Source organism: Urocitellus parryii, chromosome 5 (genome assembly GCF_045843805.1).
Source record: "Urocitellus parryii isolate mUroPar1 chromosome 5, mUroPar1.hap1, whole genome shotgun sequence".
In the NCBI taxonomy this organism is placed as follows: Eukaryota; Metazoa; Chordata; class Mammalia; order Rodentia; family Sciuridae; genus Urocitellus; species Urocitellus parryii.
In genome coordinates, this window is record NC_135535.1 from 202,440,453 (window position 1) to 202,463,150 (window position 22,698).

The 22,698-nt window shown below is 37.1% G+C and overlaps 1 protein-coding gene across 10 annotated transcripts in view; it reads right to left on the reverse strand.

Moving 5' to 3' along the window:
• Ate1 (arginyltransferase 1) overlaps positions 1–22,698 on the reverse strand; it is a 142,808-nt gene that overhangs the window by 108,685 nt on the left and 11,425 nt on the right. For 4 of the 10 annotated variants that reach the window (XM_026384172.2, XM_026384171.2, XM_026384174.2 and 1 more), the window contains 3 exons: positions 20,194–20,423; positions 17,734–17,862; positions 16,715–16,843 (listed from right to left, as the gene is read on the reverse strand). In XM_026384172.2, coding sequence (XP_026239957.2) covers positions 16,715–16,843; positions 17,734–17,862; positions 20,194–20,423 — 488 coding nt within the window. The remainder of the gene's footprint in view (positions 1–16,714; positions 16,844–17,733; positions 17,863–20,193; positions 20,424–22,698) is intronic. The other 6 variants (XM_026384177.2, XM_026384175.2, XM_026384178.2 and 3 more) reach the window with 3 other exon arrangements.

The following is a 22,698-nucleotide window of genomic DNA, read 5'->3' on the forward strand; positions in this document are numbered from 1 at the left end:
GCCTCCCCCTATTCCTCTAAGCAGCACTCGTCATTCTGACACTCTACTGCACCCCTGTCGATTACTCTCCCTCCTCTCTGGCATCAGTCTCCCTGAGATCGAGAACTTTCCTCTGTTCCCTGGAGTCTAAAGGAATGCCTGCCACACAGAGGAGCTGAGTAAACATCTGCTGCTCACGTCTACGCGCTTAACCACGCACACCTGAGCCGAAAGAACAGACGTGTTCACTCGTCTGTGAATGGAATTGAAGATTCTTATTTCCCTCCCCCCATGATTCTCTACAGAGCCTGGCTGCTTTACAAAATCAGGTCATGTGGTCAAGGTGAGACGCCATGAACCAAGGGAAGCAGTCACCAGTAAGGAAGAGCTGGTACCAGAGATGTTTCTCTGAGGAACATCCGTGTCCCTGGGGCAGCCCTTTAACATCCAGCAAGTGTCATGTCTAAGGGAGCAACTACTCAAGATACTCTGGACAAAACTAGGTATCACTTCACTGACACTAGGTTGGGCAAAAGAATTCAAATCGATGACCCTGGACTCAAAGGATGGATGGAAGGAAGGAAGGAAAGATAAAAGAACAGAAGAAAAGAAACAGGGAAGGATGGTTTGACCTTGAAAAACTAAGTATCTTCCGGAAATCTGAAAAACATCAATCAAGGATAAGTGGAAAATAATACAGAACCTAAAAAATCAAAGTTAGCAGAAAAATCATGGTCAAGACCAAATTTGGTTTTAAAATCATTTGGACAAAGTATTGAAAATAAAATATATCATTAGCAATTTGATTATCAGAAATAAATACCTGATTATAATAATAATGGACACAGATACTGCTCACATATTTATCAGACCAACAGATTTCAAATAAAATCAAACACTCCCTCTCATCCTGCCAGGTACACATATTTCAAATAATTTTTAACATTAGCATTTTAACATTTTTCACATTAATGCAAATTCATGAAAAGAAGCTTTAAAAGTTTTCTTTCTTTGATTTGCCTTTGCCTGGTTTTGGAATCAGGGTGATATTGGCCTCATAGAATGAGTTTGGAAATGTTCCCTCTTTTTCTATTTCATGAAATAATTTGAGGAGTATTCGTATTAGTCCTTTAATAAAGGTCTTGTACAACTCAGCTGTGTATCCATCCAGTCCTGAGCTTTTCTTGGTTGGTAGGCTTCTGATGGCATCTTCTGTCATTGCTTGAAATTGATCTGTTTAAATCATGTATATCATCCTGGTTCAGTTTGGGCAAATCATGTGACTCTAGAAACTTGTCAATGCCTTAAGTATTTTCTATTTTATTGGAGTACAAATTTTCAAAATAATTTTTATTTATCTTCTGTATTTCTGTAGTGTCTGTCATGATATTTCCTTTTTCCTCACCGATGTTACTAATTTGAGTTTTCTCTCTCCTTCATTAGCATGGCTAAAGGCTTATCATTTTATTTATTTTTTCAAAGAACCAACTTTCTGTTTTGTCAATTTTTTGAATTGTTTCTTTTGTTTCAATTTCATTGATTTCAGCTCTAATTTTAATTATTTCCTGTCTTCTACTGCTTTTGGTGTTGATTTGTTCTTCTTTTTCTAGGGCTTTGAGATGTAATATTAGGATAAAAAGTCAACAAATAAATGACCTAAGTACATGTATGAAAACATGAATGGTGTGACTCTACTTTGTGTACAACAGAGACATGAAATTCTTATATTTGCATAATATAAATTGATTGTGTTCTGCTGTCATATATAACAAATTAGAATAAATAATTTTTTTAAAAAAAGAAGCTTTAAAAATATTTTAAGTTCACTTTGTTAGTAAAATGCACAAGAATCGTGTCTTATTCCTCCATGCATAGCTCTACCATAGTGAATGGAATGTACCAGGAATTAAATGTTTATGTGACAGACTGAAATGAAAAATAACATTCCTCCACAGCCCAGGGGAAAGAAATATGGGAATGATTCAAAGTATGAAATTTTGAGCTATTTCTAGAATAATTGTTTCATAAAAGCCAACACATGTATATATCAATATTTTACAGACTTACGTGACTATACATTCCCTGTTTCTACATATTTTTAAGGTAGAATTATCCTCTGGACAAATAATCATATATACAATATTTTTTAAATTTTTATAACTGACTACTGACCAGAAGAAAATCAATTGTTTTTTAATCATTCAGGAAGTTACCTAAAAATATTTGGCATATAAAATGAATTACCATGGCAAAAAATACAAGCTTTCCTTATTTAGACTAGTCATCAATAGGCAGTATTGTTCACTTGTCAAGTCATTACCAGGAGGTCATAAAACCTGATGCTCCTCAGATTTAATGGAAAAAACAGACCTAAAATACAAAAGCAAAGACAAATGGTGCTCGCAGCCCGAGTATTCCTATCAAATGAGCTTTGCACTCACTAAAACCTGCTTAGCTCATAGCAGGTAAACTTCTCAACACTCTCATGCAGGAAATTAAAAGCAGCTTTTACTTATTACAGCAGGACAACTGTCAAGTGCTTCTGACATCATTTGAGTTCTCCTTTTTGCTTACATCCAAAGTCCCAAGAACACTATTTTCTTCCTGAGCAGTTTACAATTTGGCAACGACTGAGTTCTCTCTCCAGCTGTTTCTTAAAACAGTTAAATCAGCTGCTCGTTCATTCAGCTAATACTCATTGGCCCTCGAGTCCATCACAGACTCTCTGCTGGGCAGTGTATCTCTTCCTGGCGAAGCATCTTTACAAGATGGTGTAACAAGAACAGAGTGTGCTATTAATTTAGGTAATCCAATATACTAATTCATCAAAAGGAGAGACCTATTCTAATAAGCAAAAGCTCTTCCAAAAACCAGAAACACCAATTCTCCCTTGTCTCCAGTCCTAAGTAAAGTTGTTAAGAAACACACAACCAACCAACCCTTCACCAAGCAATGCCTTTTATTTGTTTTACATGGCGAAATAGGATGAGTTACTAAAAATTCTTAGTATGCAATGACATGTCTATAATTTGAACAACTTGGGAGGCTGAGGCAGAAGGATGGCAAATTCTAGGCCAGCCTGGGCAACTTAGCAAGACCCTGACTAAAAATTAAAAAATAAAAAGGGCTGAAGATAGAGCTCAGTGGTAGAGCACCCCTGGGTTCAATTCCTAGTACTGCAAAAAAAAAAAAAAAAAAAAAAAAAACATCTTGGAGCTGGGGACAGCTCAGTGGTAGAACACTGGCACAGCATATGTAAGGCTCTGGTTCAATCCCCAGCACCAAAAAAAAAAAAACTTATTTTAAAGACTAAAATTACATGTTGACTAACCAAACTGGTATAAATATCATACTTTTTCCTTTGAAAGGACTAATTCTAATTTAACACTAAAATGTAAAACATGGTCTCTTAATTCAAACAAATATACTAATTAAAATGGAAAACAAAACTACAAGGAAAATGTAATTGTGTCTCTAAATGCCGACCGGCGGATTCTGGAGAAGCACCACTGCTCTGCCCTGATCTCAGTCTCTGGGGACTCTGAGGGCCTGTCACCAGCTCCTCTGAGTGGCCGAAGTCCAGCCAGGGCTAACTTGGCCAAGCCCCCATCAGGTACAGTGTCACCTAATCCTCACAACTAGCCCTGTTGTAACATCCCCTCACCCACGTTTACAACTGAGGACTCTCTGAAGTGGCAGAAGCATGAGGAGCTGGGAACCTGCTAAAGCCACACAGGTGCTAAGTGGGAAGCACAGAGCTCACACTCACCCCGGATGCCACTCCGCCTTCACCGCCTCTGTATCCGACCCAACCAGCATGGATCGCACCTGGTAGCACCTTAACGCCATTCAACCCAAATGACTTACCAGGCACACACGCTCTGACACGCTCTGAAGCAAGTGGCTCGTCAAGAGCCCTCGCTCATCCCATGCCAGACATTCCATCAGGTCCATGTCCCCGTCCATTACTCAACTCTGAGAAACTGCGAGTACTCGAAAGTCCACTGTGCTCATCTCGGTTACTTAAGTTTCACCTTAACCAGGGGTCAAGTACCAAGCGACTCCAGAATTTCAGACATACAACCAAAGATAAGCCCCAGGAAAAAACAGCCAAAAGAAAGAAACAGAAAGGGATTCCCTCGGGCTATGTCCCCATTCACAGAGGAACTCCTTGGGCTCTTTTGCCCATTTTCTTCTTGACTGTAATTTTACTAACAATAAACATGGTGACCTAGTTTCCAAGCCAATAACCAACACCTCCACCAATCCACTCCTATACCTATACCTGCACTACTTGTCTCACCAAGCCCCCTGCTAACCAACCACATAACTGGCTACTTCTTGGTGCTTATTATTTAATGACTACCTCTGCCATCCCCACCCTCACTGTATAATGTAAGTTTTGCAAGAGCGAAAAATCTTTATCTGATTTATTCATGGTTTGGTTAATTGTAGCAGATACCTCTCGAACAGTACCTGGCACATCATAGGTGCTCAGTAAGTATTTTAACAAACACACCAAGAAACCACAAATTAGAAAGGGAACAATTCTAATACTAGGCAAGCTAACATGACAAGAATTAGCAGTAAGAAATTTTCTGTACAGTCCTAGCAGCCAAGGGAATTTTTGTAAACATGCTCATAATTTCATTACTTAACATAATGATTCATATGCAATAGATGCTAAATGTTATTTTTAGTGACACGCATGAAATTTAACTCCAAAGTACCATTAGACAAAAAATACCTTCAAAGGCACAGATATCTGGAATACATATTCCTTTCAATTTGAAAAATTTGTAGAATTCTATTAGACATACTTTTGCTTGTATTTAAAGTTTAGAAACTGATTAAAGTTCAAATGTAATAATTTCATGTTTATTTCTCTTTAATTTGTATTATTTATCAATGCATGTGTACTGAGAATATATAATACCATAGACTAAGATTATTTCTTGTAAAAATTCTTCAAGTTAAAATGACTTCATAGTTTCAGTTAAAAACATTGTTGAGGAATATTTTTAAAAAATAGCAAGAAAGAGAAAGGCTAAAAGGTCACAACAGCAACTTTGGAGAAAGTGGCAGTGGGGAGGGCACAGGCACACTGAAAACGGCAAGAGCAGAGTAACACTCCTGGGACCAGGAACGTCAGTGCCCCTTAGCACTGTTAAAAAGCATGCAAGAATGCACTTCTCTGTGCAAAGACTGCTATTTTAAGTTGGCAGAGGGCACAAAATCTTAACAATAAAAATATTTTGATTATCTGCAAATGTTGCTTATGTTGAGAACTTCCATCACTGATGTCAGTTATTCTATATTAATTATTTTGGCCAACTTTAGCTTTTTCATTTGACAATCCCGTGTAAAAAAAAGTACAAATACCAAATAGAATATTACTCAGCCATAAAAAGAATGAAACTGTAGCATTTGCCAGTAAATAGATGGAAATGGACACTATCCTGTAAAGTAAAATAAGCCAAGCCTAAAAAACCAAAGGCTACATGTTTTCCCTGATATGCGGATGCTAGCGCACATCAGTAACAGTAAGAGGGGAGGGGAGAGAAGAAGAGAAGTTCACTGGATTAGACCAAGGGGATGAAGGGAAGGGAAGGGAAAGGGGAATAGAAAACACAGCAGAATGAACTGGACATGACTCTCCTATGTTCCTATAATGAATATGCGACCAGTGAAGCTCCACATCATGTACAACCACAAGAATGGGGTTCTAATTAGAATAAGTTATACTCCATGTATGTATAATAGGTCAAGATACACTCCACTGTCATATGTATCTAAAAATATATTAAATTTTTTTTTACTATTTTAAAAAGCTGAAAATAAATACATAAATAAGTACCGAAATTTCTAGTCATTGTTCTACCACTAACTATTCATGCCTCCTTGGGTAATTTCTTCCTCTAAATAAGAGAAGTTAATCCATACAGTTACAAAAGAATGTTGTTGATGCTATGATTTTGTGATCTGAGGCAGTTTAGGTAATTATTAACCAAAAGAAACTTAAAAAAAATGTTTCCTGTGCTAGCTTTAATTCCACCACTCTGATCTCTCCAGAAAGTAATATTATGCTGGGAAAAACAGTACCTTTTCTCCAGTTAATCTGGTAGCAAATGTCTTGTCATAGACCATGGGACAGACTATAGTATACCAGAGAGCTGACTTAGAAGGTGCTCATAAAAAGTAGTTTTGATTAAATTATACAAATAATTGTCTAAACTGTCTATTCTAATCAAGTTAACCTTGGCCTTAAAAATATATTTAGGGATTGGGGTGTAGCTCAGTGATACAGTATTTACCTAGCATGCATGACATCCTAGGTTCATTTCTCAGCAACTCCCATAAAATACATTTTTTAAATTTAAAAGTGTTCAAATCCTGCCACCATATAAATTCAATTAATTATATGCCAGAATTAAATATTTATTGAATAGTACATGCATATACGTGATTAGTCTCTTTACCTAACTGAAAATGTCAATTCTTTGACACACTGAATATTTTCTAAATAAAAGTTATTATTTTCACATATAGAGTAAAACTGTAAAGACAAAGGAAGCTGAAAGGTTCTCTAGGTTAATTCCTGAAAATATTTCAATATTTAACAAGCAAAGAATCATTCGTAATTAATGCAGATTACTTGTAATCACCTTAGCAAAAGAGCATTTATGCAGGCTCCAGGGCTGCAAACCCACCAGCTCCACAGGAGGCACTGAGGCAGGACACAGAGCAACCGCATGCTCCTGACTTGCAGCACCCCCTGGTGGCTGGAGTGAAATAACAGGCCAGTACTCCACCACTCCCCCTGCTCCACAGGTCAGAGTGGACCCATGTTTCCCCCTATCTTTTCCACACCAGCTGTCAAATGGTATATGCCTGACTACAAGATAACTTTCAACAAATAAGTACTCCTCAGAAGGGCAGTCTCTTTATGTTTCAGTCTGTACTGGAAATCTTCTGGCTTAACTAACTTTAAACAGCTCCCTGGAAAAGCCCAGAAACAAACAAACAAAAAAAATGAACCAAGGAAACTGTATAACACAAAAGGGAAACCTAGGATGTGCTTTTAGGAAAAGGGATAGGGATCCAAGAGGATGCTCAGAATGGTTCTCCTCAGAATGGGTCTCTTGGTGAAAGAAGGGGAAATACAACTGCGTGTGTCTGCTTATTTTTAGAAAACCAACACAGCTTCTGAAGGACAAGCCAGACACCGATCAGTATGACCACAGGCGAGGGGCACTGACCAACGCTGAGCAAAAGAAATCCTGTCAAGCAGACTGTTCCACTTAGAGTACAAAAAGGCCAAGCTAATCTGCAGAGTTATAAGTGGACAATAGTGAAGGAAAAAATGGGGGCTAAAAGGGCTGGTAGGAATCGATTGAGCGCTGGTGCCCCCAGCGCAGTTTGTGAAATATCATCTACCTTAATACACACATTTACTCTTCTACTTTTAAACTTCAAATTATACTTAAATAAAATTTTGTTTTTGTTTTTTGTTTTTCAGGTACTGGGGATTGAATCTAGGGCCTCATATGTGCGAGGACAATACAAAGTTTTTAAAAACTCACTTCCAACAAAAAATATTTAACCTTTTAAGAATGCCTCCCAACTCCAGTACTGGGCATTGAACTTACAGGTGCTCTATTACTGAGCTACCTTTCCAGCCATTTTTATTTTTTGAGACAAGGTCTTATTAAGTTCCAGAGGCTAGCCTCACACTTGCAAACCTCCTCCCTCAGCCTCCCAAGTAGCTGGGATTACAGGTGTGTACCACTGCTCCCAGATTAACTTTTAAGATGAAAGGCCTAATTACTAGAAATCAAATCCTGAATATAGGACATTCTAAAGACAATTGACTTAGGTGCCTAAAAAATGTCCAAGTCATTCAAAGACTAAAAACAGCCACATTATAAACACAGCATGAACATAACAGTCAAGCAATGTGTGAACTTTGACTGGACCCTCTTTCTTTTTTTTTTTTCTTAAAGCTATAAAAGGTATTTAAGTATAATTGGGAACATGTGAATATGATTTGGGGCTTTAAAGCATTTCTGTGAATTTGTAAGGAGTGACAGACATTGTGGTTATACAGGAGAGTTGCTCTCAGGAAAAGTGCGTTTACCACCTGCTGGGGAGTGTCACACGTCCACAGCTTAATTTCAAAAGGTTCAGGCAAAAGAGGAGAAAAGAAAATCAAACTTGACAAAAGTGTTAAACAGGGTGAACCCTGGCGAACGGTGTCTGGATAGCTCATTACATTCTTCTAGAGAGCAGGCAGTGCCCAGCTGAGTCTCCCCACACTGTACAGCAGGAGTTTTCAGGCTGTGCCTGCCCTCCCTACTCCAATACATAAAGCAGCAGTTTGCCCTGAGCTGCTCACTCTCCTAGTACTAAGGCAGAATGACTGGGAATTCGTCTGGACAAACAGACAACCACCAGATGTTGGACATACAGAATTTAACAATAATCCCCAGCTGCAAAGCACGATAATAAGACACAACCTGATAAATCATGCTAATAAAAATACTCACCAGGGCTGGGCATGGTGGTGCATGCCTATAAACCCAGAGGCTCAGAAAGCTGAGACAGGAGGATGGTGAGTTCAAAGCCAGCCTCAGCAAAAACAAGGTGCTAAGCAACTCAGTGAGACCCTGTCTCTAAATAAAATACAAAATAGGGCTGGGCATGTGGCTCAATGGTCCAGTGCCTTTGAGTTCGATCCCTAGTACCCACCCCCAAAATTTAAAGTTTCAAAGGAAAAAGACGGGGTAAAGAAGTTAATATGAAGAAATTAAGACAAACTGTTGTAGGATAGAAGAATCTAAAATGATGTGACAATAAAAATGTAACATAAATAGTGATGAGATACTAATTTTTAAAAAATAAGAAAATGTAAAATAAGGACTAGATACTAGATTATGTTTACAAATTATAAATTTTCTAGGTTTATAATTATACTGCATTTTGTAGAAGCACAACTCCTTTTTTGGAGATGCATGCTAAAAGAATTTGAGAGTAAAACATCATAATATAGAATTTAGTTAAAATTATTCACAAAGAAAAAAGATAAAGCAAAGGAAAAACTAAGCTACAATTATTTGTTACTGGTGTCCAGGTATCCAATATGCCACTCTTTCAATGTTCCTCCAATGGAATTCTTAATAAAATTGGGGAGACAGTTGGACTCAGACATGTGGAGAGACTCTAGGGTCATGAGAGCACCATTTTTCAGACAGCAAAGAAGAGCTACAAGAGTAATAAGAATTATTTTAAGGAACAATGGCACTTAATAAATATTACATTTTTTTCTATAATAAAACACCAATAAAATTTCAGCAAAAATTATATATTCACATTATATGAATAAAAACAAAGATTCTTAAATGTTGGCTTTATATTTTATTATGCACAAGACAGGTCACAAATTATGTGTTTTATTTATATATTACTTTCTAAAAATTTGACATCTGCCTGAATGATTAAAAATTATAATGGAAACATACACTAATTTGTAGATCCTATGTAATCTTGCTATGTGCAATAATGTGCTACTTATCTAAAGATGTTACTAAAAAACTGACTTGGTGGGGCTGGGATTGTGGCTCAGTGGTAGGGTGCTCCCCTAGCATGCATGAGGCACTGGGTTCGATCCTCAGCTCCACATAAATGTAAAATAAAGATACTGTGTCCACCTAAAACTAAAAAATAAATATTAAAAAAATTTCTTAAAAAAAAAAACCTGACTTGGCTATTTTGGGATATCAAGCAATCTATATTTATTTATTTTTTCAACAAACTTCTCAAAAAATAACCTACTTCTAGGGTTGTTTAAATAATGATGGAGTTACCAACAGACTCAAAATGAATTTTACACACTAATATAGAAGTCTCCAGTTGGCATATAGACTGTTATTTACTTAAGGTGCTTTACAAAAAAATAAAAAAGCAAAAAATATATTTTCTTGAACAGTTTCCCATTATATTAACCAAACCACACCATAGTGTGTTGCTGCACAGAATCCCTTAAAACGAGTCGGGAAAAAGGAATACATTTTAAAGACTAACTTTTTGGCTTCTTTATGCCTCCTAAGCACAAAATACTGGCTATTTGCTCATATAGAAAACTATAATCGTGTACAAAGGGAAAGTACTTTTGCATTCCATGTTCAAAATAGCTTCTTTCTATATGAAACATACTTCACAACTGGGAAGCAAAGTAGGATGGCCGAGCACATTCTGCCCAGCAGGCTGGACCCACAGGCAGTGTGCCAACTCCATCTGCAACCGTGGCCTGCCGAGTATGCTAAGAATTGCTAAGATGAACAAAAACGAGTGAAGAATCTCATCCACTGTGTGGCTATCTCCTCACCCAGAGCTATCTAGAGCAGCTTGCTAAGTCTAAGGATTAAGAAGCCCAAACTTCATCCCCTTACCTGGAAAAGACTAAAGATACTGGTTCTAACCCGTGCTCTGCTCATAAAGCAGAGATGACACTCAGAGAACAAAGAGTGGTGAAAAAATTTTGTAAGCGGGGTGGCTAGGCAGGGGGGTGATCGTTCAGCTCAACCTGTGGGAAGTGACTATTCAGAATGGAATACAGGGAAGCTCAAGCCTAAGGGCACTCTTGGAAACTCAGATCTGGGTGGCAAGCAAGTAAAAGAAGGCCAGCGCTTCCAAGTGAGCAGCAGCTGAACAGCTGTGTTGGTTTATGAGAGAGAACCAAGAAAAAAAAAAGAGCCAAAAGCCCTCTATCTAGTGTCAGGGCAAACCTCAAAGACTGGTCTCAAACACTGCCTGGCAATGCAGTCCAAATTTAATTACATCAGACTATAGAGCAATTTATCCCCAGGGCACTGCTGAAAACAAGACAGCAACCAGTGGAGACCAAAAGTTGGCTATGCCATCAAGGCTTGGACATCCCCAAAAGCTCTTGTGTGAGACAACGCAAGGAAGTTTAGAGCTGGAATGACTGGGTTGTAAGAGGTTTAACCTAATCCATGCGTTAATCCCCTGACAGGGATTGACATGGCAGGCAAGTAAGGTGTCGCCGGAGGAGTCGGGTCACCTGGGGTATGCTTTGGGGGCTATAATGTTTGTCTGTGGTAAGGGGCAGTTTCGCTCTCCCTGCTTCCTCGTGGCCACACCCTGACCACTGTCCTCCATCACGCTCTTCCATCACAATGTTCTGCCCACCTTGAACCCCAAGGAATAGAGCCAGCCTTCTATGGACTGAGACCTCTGAAACCGTGAGCCCCCAAATAAACTGTTCCTCCTCTAATTGTTCTTGTCAGGTCTTCTGGTCACAGCAACAAAAAAATCTGACTAAAACAGCTGCCAACAGAAGTATTTATCTCTGTAAACATTTAAAGAGATCAGAGAGGAGACAACACACTACTAAGACACTGTCATCCCAGGGGACTGAACATGCCTAGGACTGAGCCCTCCAGGGAGTGACAGCAGGGGCTTCTCATATATAAATGCATACTTTCCTTCTTCTCATCACTAATTTAAAAGCAACAATATTTACATACGTATACTACTGTGACAATAACTTAGAAAATTACTATATTTGACAACATCATCAAAAAAAGATGGACAGGAGCAAAGCTATACTGGAGTAAAGAAAATGAAATTAGAAGGCAACCTGAATCCACAGGACAAACAAAGAAAGCCAGAAATGATAAATAAGAAAGTTACTATGACAAATTAGAAATAATTACTTATTCTTGTCCCTTTTCTCGGCTCTATACAAAACATAAAATTAAATAACAATATGATTAAATTTGTGATATATAATATGCTTATGAATAATAGCACAATAAGGGAAAAAGGGAATAGTTTTAAACAGAAGTAATAGTAACTTATTATCTTTGGAATGACTTTAGCATAAATCTTAAATAGATCCTATAAAATGAAGATCTATATGCGAAGCCCTAGAGTAGCTACCAAGAAAATACTGTTAAAATATATAATAACTAGGTGTATCTCAGTGATAAAGCACTTGCCTAGCATGCATGAGGTCCTGGGTTCAATCCCCAACATTGCCAAAAACAATACATATATGTAAAATATAAATGTACCACATGTGTAAATCATAAAGGAATTAAAATAAATAAAATAAACTGCTACACTAGAAAATAGTCATTTATTGCAAAAGGAAAAAAAAGGAACAAAAAGACAGGGACACACAGGGAAAATGGAAAATGGCATTAAAACAAAATGCATAAATCCATCCAATCCCGTAGGCTCTGCCTCAAGTCTGTGCACGCTGGAATAAAAACCTCCCACACAACCCTGCCACCCAGGTGCTCCTCAGTACCAGGTAGGATTCTGGAATGTCCAACATGGTAAGACCCCCTCTTTACTCTTTTCAAGACATGTAGATCATGAGATCCTCCTCCACCTAAACTTCTGGGAGGGGGTGTGTGACCCAAGCATGATAAATTTCTCATAGTCCCAGCCACTGTGAACTTGCTCAGTCTCGGAGATAAGGATATATCTGAAGATGTGCCAATCAGCACCTGCCTTGGGACTTTTAACTGAAACCATCAGGAAGGAATCATGAATTAATTTTTACTTAGATCACTGTGAGAACATGAGACCTAAAGTGACAGCATTCAGCTCTACTATCACATGCCTGCCTGAGAGAAACCATTACAGAGAAAAGATACACCAAGGATCAAATAAGGCCAGAAGTTCTGAATTACATATGCAAGTAAATAATTAGTTCACAGGACAGGGGATGCTGCTCAGTGGTGGAGCACTTGCCTGGATATACCAACACTCTGGGTTCGATCCCTAGCACTGCAAAAAAGAAAAAAAAATCAGTTCAACTTTAGTTTCTCTTGCCCCATAAAGTTTCTTAACAAGTAAACAGAATTTACACCTCCCTTATTTAAAATCCTTAAATAATTCCCTATCACATTAACATTAGAGTCCAAAGACCTTATTTACCAATAAGCTCTACCAATTTTGGCCCATAGATTATGTGATAACATAAAAATCAACTTTTGCATGAGAAAACACCATAAACAAAGTAAAAAAAAAAAAGTGAAAAAATAAAACATATGTAAAAAATTCCCAGTACCTCTCAAAAAAAATGAGCAAAAATCTGATCAAATGTTTTATAGGGGAAAAAAAAAAACACTAATGGCCTTTAAACCTATGAAATTATGCTCAACTACACTTATAATAAAAGGATATAAATTAAACCAACACAGAAATTTCATTTCCGTCTATATGGCAAAAATCCAAACCCAAAACGTTTGCCTACTATTCCATGAGCACTGCCGTGGAGGAGCAGGCATTCTCATGAACTGCTAGAGTGATGCTAACTGGACAGCTCCTAAGGAAGGGAACCCCTCTGAAGAGGAGGCTAGCGGTGACCCAGCAATCTGGGTGAAACCTATAACAAAGACGAACTAATGAAAACACAAAAATTCTATGCATAAGGGTACTTACTGCAACACTGTGTAACAGCAAAGGACTAGAAATAATAAATGGCCATCAATAAAGCTCTATTTGAAAGAACTATGGTACTTTCATCAAGCGTACCACGCAGCTACAGAATGGGATGAAAAAACTTCTCCACATACTGCTACGGAAGACCTTCAGAATACAAACAGTAAGTGTGGCATACAGAGTTGTGTCTAGAACATTACATCTAAGAAAGAGAGGGAAATGTGTGTATGTGTGCACGTAAGTGCGTACATGGTACGTGACATAAATATGCATGTATGATATAAATATGCATGTGTGATGCACATACTTACATACTCACATATATGCACTTCCCATACATCCAAAGAGAGAGGTCACACACATACAAACACACCCATAAATATCACATTCATGGCACTTTTTGCTTGCATTTTCAAAAATAATCAATAAAAAGAAGCAAAATTAATTCTAAGATAAATGAGCTAATTTCTTAAAGAAAATGTGATTTTCAAAAAGAAAAATTTGTTCTAATACTTATAAGAGTATCAAAAGAAATCCTGATTCAAACAAACCAAATATAAAAAGGCATTTTTTTGAAATAACTAGAGAAAACTGAATATGTACTAGGCATTACATGATATAATTCTTGTGCATTTTGTTGAGTGTGAGGGTGGTATTGTAGATACTTTCTTTTTTAAGTTTCTTTTTTTTTTTTCCTAGAGAGAGAGAGAGAATTTTTTTTAATATTTATTTTTTAGTTTTCAGTGGACACAACATCTTTATTTTATTTTTATGTGGTGCCAAGGATTGAACCCAGTGCCCCACGCATGCCAGGCGAACGCGTTACCGCTTGAGCCACATCCCCAGCCCCAAGTTTCTAACTTTTAATCAAGAACAGAGTTCCTTCTTTTCTTTGAAATGGTGTTTATTTATTAAAATAAACTAGGTTATTTACCATACAAATTACCCAAGTGTTATTTTAGCCCTTATCTTTCTGGTGAACTGGTAATTAGATCTAGAAGCTTGTACAGATCCAGATTCCAAGGCTGGGGATATGGCTCAAGCGGTAGCTCGCTCACCTGGCATGCATGCGGCCTGGGTTCGATCCTCAGCACCACATACAAACAAAGATGTTGTGTCCGCCGAAAACTAAAAAATAAGTATTAAAAAAATTCTCTCTCTCTCTCTCTCTCTCTTTAAAAAAAACAAACAAACAAACAAAAAAAAAAACAGATCCAGATTCCATTTTTTTAGCAAGAATGTTCCTTAGGCAGTGCTTTATATGCATTGGACTCCATTAGGAGGCACATACCTGAATGTTCCACTTTGGCAATAAGTTGAGATACCTACTGAAATACAGATCAAATTATATCTAAGACTTGGTATAAAATAACCCAGCAAAGCAACAACAAAAAACTATGGAGAGATATAAAATTAAAATGGCAGCATGTTGAGAACTATTGAAGATAGGTACTTAGGAGTTTTATGTATATCCCAAATAATATTTTTTTTTTTGAAAATGTGGGTCTTACTTAAATCTCCAAAAGCCTCTGCTATCACATAACACAAACCCAATACTCTGGCCATACTAAGTCAAATGGTTTCTCAATCACAGCACAGGATTTTGACAAGCACAGCTCCACACATCCTAGTCCTGTTGCCCACAATGCTCTTGTCTCTTTGGACCTACAAACACTTCCTCATCTGTGCAGGTTTGGTTCAGCGAGTACATCTCTCAAAAAAAAAAAAAAAAAAAAAAAAAAATCTCTCTAACCTCCAGTCCCACACCAAGCTGGCTCTCCCTACGAACTCAATCCTAATTCCAACAATGTGGGAACTTCTTACCTGTCCCTGAAACTAGACTTCCAATACCTGGACCACTGCAGTAAGTACGTGCATTGACCTGCACAAGACAGTGAAGCTGTCAGGGAAAGGTTGAGGGAAAGACTCAGGGTGAACACACTACACCACGTGGAGAATGGTAAGGAGGCAGGTACAAAGCCTCAGTTTCCAGAGCAGGGGGAAGAGGCAAAGTTCAGAAAAAGACAGACCCAGGAAACTATCAAAAGGAGTTTCAAGGCTCAGCAGAATCCTTATTACCAGAAAATACATGGACCCCAGCTGTGCATCTCAGTGGGGGAACCCAGGTCAGCATTTTTCAAACCTGGAGACCTCCTTTAAGATGCAGATTCAGGGGCTGGGGTTGTGGCTCAGTGGCAGAGAGCTTGCCTCCCACATGTGAGGCACTGGGTTCAGTCCCCAGCACCACATAAAAATAAATAAATAAAATGAAGGAATGCGTACATCTACAACTAAAAAAAAAAAAAATTTTAAATGCAGATTCTGGGGCTGGAGTTGTCGCTCAGTGGTACAGCGCTCGTCTAGCATGAGCGAGGCTGTGGGTTAGATCCTCAGCATCACATATAAATAAAGGTATTGTGTGCAACAACTAAAAAATAAATAAACATTTTAAAAAATACAGATTCTGACTGACTAGACCTAGTGACGAGGCCTGAGATTCTGCATTTGAGGGCACAATGATGCTATTCACCTACAAATCACACCTTTTAATCAGAAGACTGTAAGAGCCTGCAAAATCAGCCTTTTCTCAGGGAACATGGAGGGCCGACTCCTGCCTTATTAATCCTCTCTTTAGCTTACACATTTTGTGCCATTAAAAAAAACAAGAGCAATTAAACGAACAAACAAAAAAATCAAAATTCTTAATTCCTCTTTGTCTGCTGGCACCCTTCTTCTAACACCTAACTACCCCACTGTGGCGACATGCGGTCTCTTATTCATTCAATATCCCAGGCCTAGAAAATATAGGACCTCATAAATGCTTGTTAAGTGATGCTCTAAGTAATAACCTCAGTATAGTCACTCTCCCCCTCCTACTTCCCTGGTCTGTCCTTCCCAGCTGAACATCAATCCCTTGAAGACAGATTCTTCCCTGGGTTCTGTGGCACACCATCTGGCACACATTGGTCCTTAGTCAAATGTCTGCTGACCTAGGCTGAACAACTGAACCCACAAGCACCCTACATCCAGGTTCCTCAAGAAAACCCTGCAGGAGGACATATCTTGAATCTTTTTTCTGAAGGACTCAAAATGCTCACAAGTATGACTCATTCTCCCAACAGTTAAGCAAATCACAATGAAAGGAAGATCCCCTCAATTTAACAGGTAAGAAAATGGCACAAGAAGGTTATATATACATATTATGCTTCTTCTCAGACAACCTCATCAACAAAGGAAAAAACGTTTTAGCAAACAGTACCTCAGTCTTTCCACATTCATCAGGCGGATCCTGGTGTATGGCCATTTGATACTTGACATATAAAGAAAAGGACTGGCTGAAGGACGACTTGAACTCTGGGTCCTCAAAGGAGACAGGTACTAACCTCACCTTCAGAGCAAGGAAAATACAAGCAAATGCTATTGAAACACCTCCAGCTGATGATGTGCTTCTGAAGGTGAGGCTAGAGTAAGATCTCCGCAAATCCACTTCCAAAGCTCAGCATTGGAATTTCTCATAAAAACAAGATCCTCTGGAGTAGGCTGACTGGCACCCAACCTAAGTGTGGACTGTGCACTAATGCCATGACCAACTCGCAAAAGGCCAGGAAGTCTATCTTTGTTTCACTCTGGTTCTCTCTGTACCGGTCAACTGCAGCTCTGCGTGCACTAATCAGCACTGCTGCTGATCGTGGCCATGGCCACCACTTTTGCACCCTCACTTATGTGAAGTGGTTTAAGCTTGCTTTCCCTTCCAGATTTTTTCCTTGGGTCATGTGATTTACAAAATTACAATAAGGTTATGAGGACATCCATTGAAACACTCTGCTGCCTGAGTTTTCCAGCCCCACTCAATTGTGCATGGGTAGCACATTAACATAATAATTTAGCTATGACTATTTCTACAGATAACTTTTAAATATGGATAAAGCACACTAACCATGTTGGACAAAACATGTCTAACATAGAAATATATTTTTCTCAGTTATTTCACCTTAGAGCTCTCTCACTTTCAGGTAAATGCATCCAGATGTAGTGACTTTATATAAACTTTACATGTTACTTTCCACTTTGAAATTACACAAAACTGGCACTTGACATGACACTGGGTACCATTTGCACTTTCAGAATGTCTATTAAAGTCAGTCTTATCTCTGTGCAGATAAGCTGCAAACTGAATATAAGTAAAATGTACCACAAATAAATCAAGATTTCATACAATGATACCAAATGAAGGGGAAAGTTCTGTTTGCACAGAAAAATGACAATTGCCCTGCTGACCTGGCTCACAGTTGGTTTGTCAGGTGGGTCCTTGTGAATAACCATCTGGTATCGTTTATAGACCTGGTAAGACTCCTGAAATGTGGCTTTGAACTGAGAACTTGGTGGAGATGATCTCACCACCCTCACCTTCAGAAGGAGTTAAAAAACAATGTTCATTAATTAATTCATTTATTCATTCTGTAGAATATGCATCAGCAGTAATTCCCACACCACAAAAAAAAGTTTCAGCAAATATTAAAGCATAAATGTAAAAATCATGAACATTATGAAAAAAATCAACTAGTTAATAAAGAAGTGATTTCTGCAAGTTCTACACTCCTTAAACTGACAGAGGAGGATTCCTCTGAGCTCTAAGCCTCACCTCTGATGGCTGAACATGTGAGCCTGTGTACTGCACACAAGCAGGATTCTTCTAGCACTCATGGCAAAAGCATAAATACACACTCCTTAATGTTAGCTGTAAACAAATCGCCATCAATAAGTCAGTCGGAAAGACTGAAACTGTGAACATATTTTTTGAACATTTTCATTTATCATTTCTAACTTTAAATTTACAACTCCGTTAAATAAATAAAAATAATAATCCTCATAAAGCTTTCCTTCATAGCCTGGTAAAAAGGAAGACTCTGAAATTAGACTTCTTTTGCTCAAATCTCACATTGTCACCATCTTGGTCAAGGAAATTAACCTCTCTGTGACTTAGTTTTCTCATATATAAAATGAGGATGAATTAAAAGCAATAATTGAATATGGTAATAGCTAATATATATTTTATCATTAATTATTTACTAACCAGTTAAAAGTATTAGCAAAGCACAACAATAAAACAAAATCAAATGCAATATAATAAAGCCATAACTGTTCTTGAGTGCCATGAGAAGTAATTCCTACATGAAGAGAGTGACATCCAGTGGATAACGAATCTCTATACATCCTGGGACCCATAACATTAAAAAAGCAATAGTGGGCTGGGTGTGATGGTGCACACTTGGAATCCCAGCTACTTGGGAGGCTGAAGGAGGAGGATCAAAAGTTCGAAGCCAGTCTGGGTAACTTCAGAGATGGTATCTCAAAAAAAAAAAACATGTTTAAAAGGTGGAGAGGGGGGACTGAGGATGTAGCTCAGTGGTAAAGCATTTACCTAGCATGTGCAAGGCCCTATGTTCAAACATTAGTGCCACAAAAATAAATAAATAATTGAATGAATGAATGAATGGCTGGGGATGTCGTTCAGTGGCAGAGCGCTTGCCTTGTGTATGTGCGGCCCTGGGTTCCATTCCAAATACAAAAAAAGAAGCAAAAGTTTATGCTTATAGAACTGTTATATGAGGTATGGTTGATTCCCTGAATATATTACTATTTATAATCAAAAGATAAAGTCTCTTTATAAGGTCTCTTTATAAAATATTTTAGGTAATGTACTCAATTCTCTTTACAATTGATTTTGTGGAGGAAAAATCAATACCAAAATCAGAGTTATAATAATCAAAGTTATTAAAATAAAATTTAAGTTTGATAATACATATATTGCTCTAAGGTTTAGAATGCATCAAAGCTAATCTTTAGTATTAGGTTAAACATTAAGTGATATTCTTAGATGATATTAAGTTATAAATTCAAAGGCTGATTAGTTACTAATCAAGTATGACAATATATAATGAAATCATTACAATAAATGTCTTAGAGAATATTTTTTTTTATTTTTATCTATTTGTGTACTTGGAGATAGGTCTCTCTATGTTGCCCAGGCTAGCTCAAACTTTGAATCCTCCAGCCTCAGCCCCACCCCCAGCCACCAGAGCAACTAGGATTACAGGCACATGCCACTGTGCCCAGCTGAGAATTTTATATAAGTAAAATTAATACTAAGAAATCTGAAATTGATCTAGAAATGTAAGTCAATTTGGAAAAAAAGAGAATTTTAACTCTAAAACATTCATATCATGCCCAAATTGATTGGGACTACTTAACGAGCAAGGAATTTTTCAGTATAACTTAATACTGCTAGGTTGATTCTCAGCTGCTGGCTTGCATATATGACACTGATTGATGTCTTCATCAGATCAGAATACTCTAACAGGTAAAACAGTGATTTTCCTAGTGCGATCTAGTCTCTTACTATCTAAACTACCTTTTGCTACCTAAATTTCTAAAATGAAATTCTGAAGAGTATTTTTCTTTTTTTTTAACTACTTAATTTCAAAGGATACAAAAACCATAACAACATGCTAAAACTGGAATAATTTTCAGAATTTTAGTAGCTGGTTGCCTCAAATATTTTCAAAAATTCTTTTTGAAGAAGTGGATATTTCTCTCAAATAGTAGCTAACTTAGTAAAACCCCAATTCTCCTTCATTTCTCATAATTTAAAATATCAAAGTATAGGCAAATAATTTCAAAGAAAATAAAGTACCCAAAAACAAACAAACATCAACAAATTAAAAACCTCCAAAATACCTCTAACTTGTGTGACGCATTCTCTGGCAAAGATTCAAAAATTAAATCTTCAAGTGATTTGGGCTGGTTGGATTTAGCCTTTGGTGGGAACAAAGATGGTGGCTGACCTTGAGCCTGGAAACCCTCATGTTCTCCAGCTGGATTTTGCTGCATGAGTTTTAACCTTTTTCTTTCTTTCCGGATTTCCTTTGCTTTTCGACATGGAGGCTTACTCAAATCAGCCCCTTTGCCTAAAAAGAGTTTCAAAATATTAGACCAATCACACTTGGCTCTAAAAATGTTTTTTCAAGAATCTCAAAAATTCTACAGTCCCAAGAGTTCTAACAGTTAAGTTAGTTCTGGGGAAGAGGCTCTAGGTTCAAATTGCAATTCTACCTCAAAAGCAAGAATTGACAAAAAAGGAAAGTGTCACTGAAACTTTTCAAGGCAGTTCTTACTATTGAAAAATCTCTTAAAATACCACCCATTTCTCTGCCTTTGTAAGTAGAAAGAACATATCCAATCAAATATCTTCTGCTTGTTTAACCCACATTTCTAGAGGCAATTCCTGACAGCACTGATGGCAGTGGATGAATAAATGAATGAATGAGAGAATTAGAATATATAATTAATAAACAAGATTTAGGTACTGAGAAGCTATGACTATTAACACTAAGAAAAGAGAGGCACCCATGGGGCTGGGGCTGTAGCTCAGTGGTAGAGTGCTGGCCTCACACGTGTAAGGCACTGCATTGGATTCTCAGCACCACATGAAAATAAATAAAGATACTGTGCGCGTTCATCTACAACTCAATAAATATTAAAAAAAAAAAAAAGAGAGAGAGAGAGAGGCACCCAGACATTTATATCTTCTGAAAGGAAATTCAATGACCCATAGAGTAACCTTAACAAGCCTCAAATAAATAATATCCTAAGATGATTAAAACTTCCCCCCTTCAAAAGAATAAAAGAAAACTTAGCCCTGAACTTGGTTAAAAGTTCTAGATCCAACTATCAATTTATAGGTGGCCAAAGAACGGTTAAACTGCATTTGCAGATATGATCAGTTAGTTACAAAGAGTGGGACAAACAACCCACGAAAAACAACTCACTTTCTTCAACAAGTAATAACCTGAAAGTTAACAAAGGGGAACAACAGAAGAGAAACCTACAGTTCAAAAAAAGATTTTTTTAAATGCATTAACCAGTTGTGTTGGAATCATCTGATTCTTGACACAAACCAATATTTAAAAACTGGAATCTGAACACTGAATATTCAATGGCATTATGAAATTTTACTTAGGTATAATAATGGTATTGTGAATATATTTTTTTCAAGTTCTTATCTTTTAGGGATGAATTCTAAAGAATATGGTATAGTATCTAAAATTTGCTTCAGTATGACACTAGGAGGAGGAACTAGATTTGGGCAGAGATAAAACATAGTGACTGTAATCAGTAAAGAATTATATCAAACAAGGACAGGAGACATGACGTTCATTGTACTATTCTATCTACACTGGCCTACGTTTGAAATCCTCTGTAATGAAAAACTTTTTAGAAATTTAACTAGCTATAAGTAATATTTATAAGAAGAAATAAATAGCCAGGCATGGTGGCACACACCTATAATCCCAGAGGCTCAGGAGGCTGAGGGAGGACGATCATGAATTCAAAGCCAACCTCAGCAAAAGTGAGGTGCTAAGCAACTCAGTGAGACCCTGTCTCTAAATAAAATACAAAACAGGGCTGGGGATGTGGCTCAGTCCCTGGTACCAAAATAAATAAATAAATAAAAGAGCTGACCCTGTACAACACAAAAGAATTAGGGTTGAAAGAAATTCTCTAAACATAATATTTCATTGGACTATTTTTATTAATTAGGATGAAATCTTAGACTAACATCAATTTAAATACCATGAATGACTTATGTAAAAAATATTTTAAAAGTGCCAATGGAAAGTTCTCTGCACTTTGACTTCTATAAAATAATTTCGAACCAAAAAAAAATTATAATACTAAAAGAATAACTCCTGGCATCATTTTGAATGAATAGAAATTAATTCAAAAACTATCCAACTTCATATTTTATGAAATAATTTTGAAAATTTTATAGGTAAAAATTTTATAGGTAAAAAACCCATTTAATAGTGTGTGAATTTTTTTTTTAGTGTGTGAATTTTTTAAACCTAACTTTTTTTATAAATGAGAACATAGGAAAAAGTCTTACCTTATTAAAATTAAGCATGAAAATATAGACTTTTTAAATGAAAATGAATTATAACTATTAAAAATTTGAATGATAAACTTAAGAATTTCAAAATATCTGCATTTGGACATAATACCTATAATCTCATTTTTATTTTTTATCACCATATCTTTTCTTTCTTTCTTTCTTTCTTTTAGTTGTAGATGGACACAATACCTTTGCTTTATTTATTTGTTTTTACACGGTGCTGAGGATTAAACCCAGGACCTCACACGTTGAGGCGAGTGCTCTACCAACTGAGCCAGAACCCCAGCCCT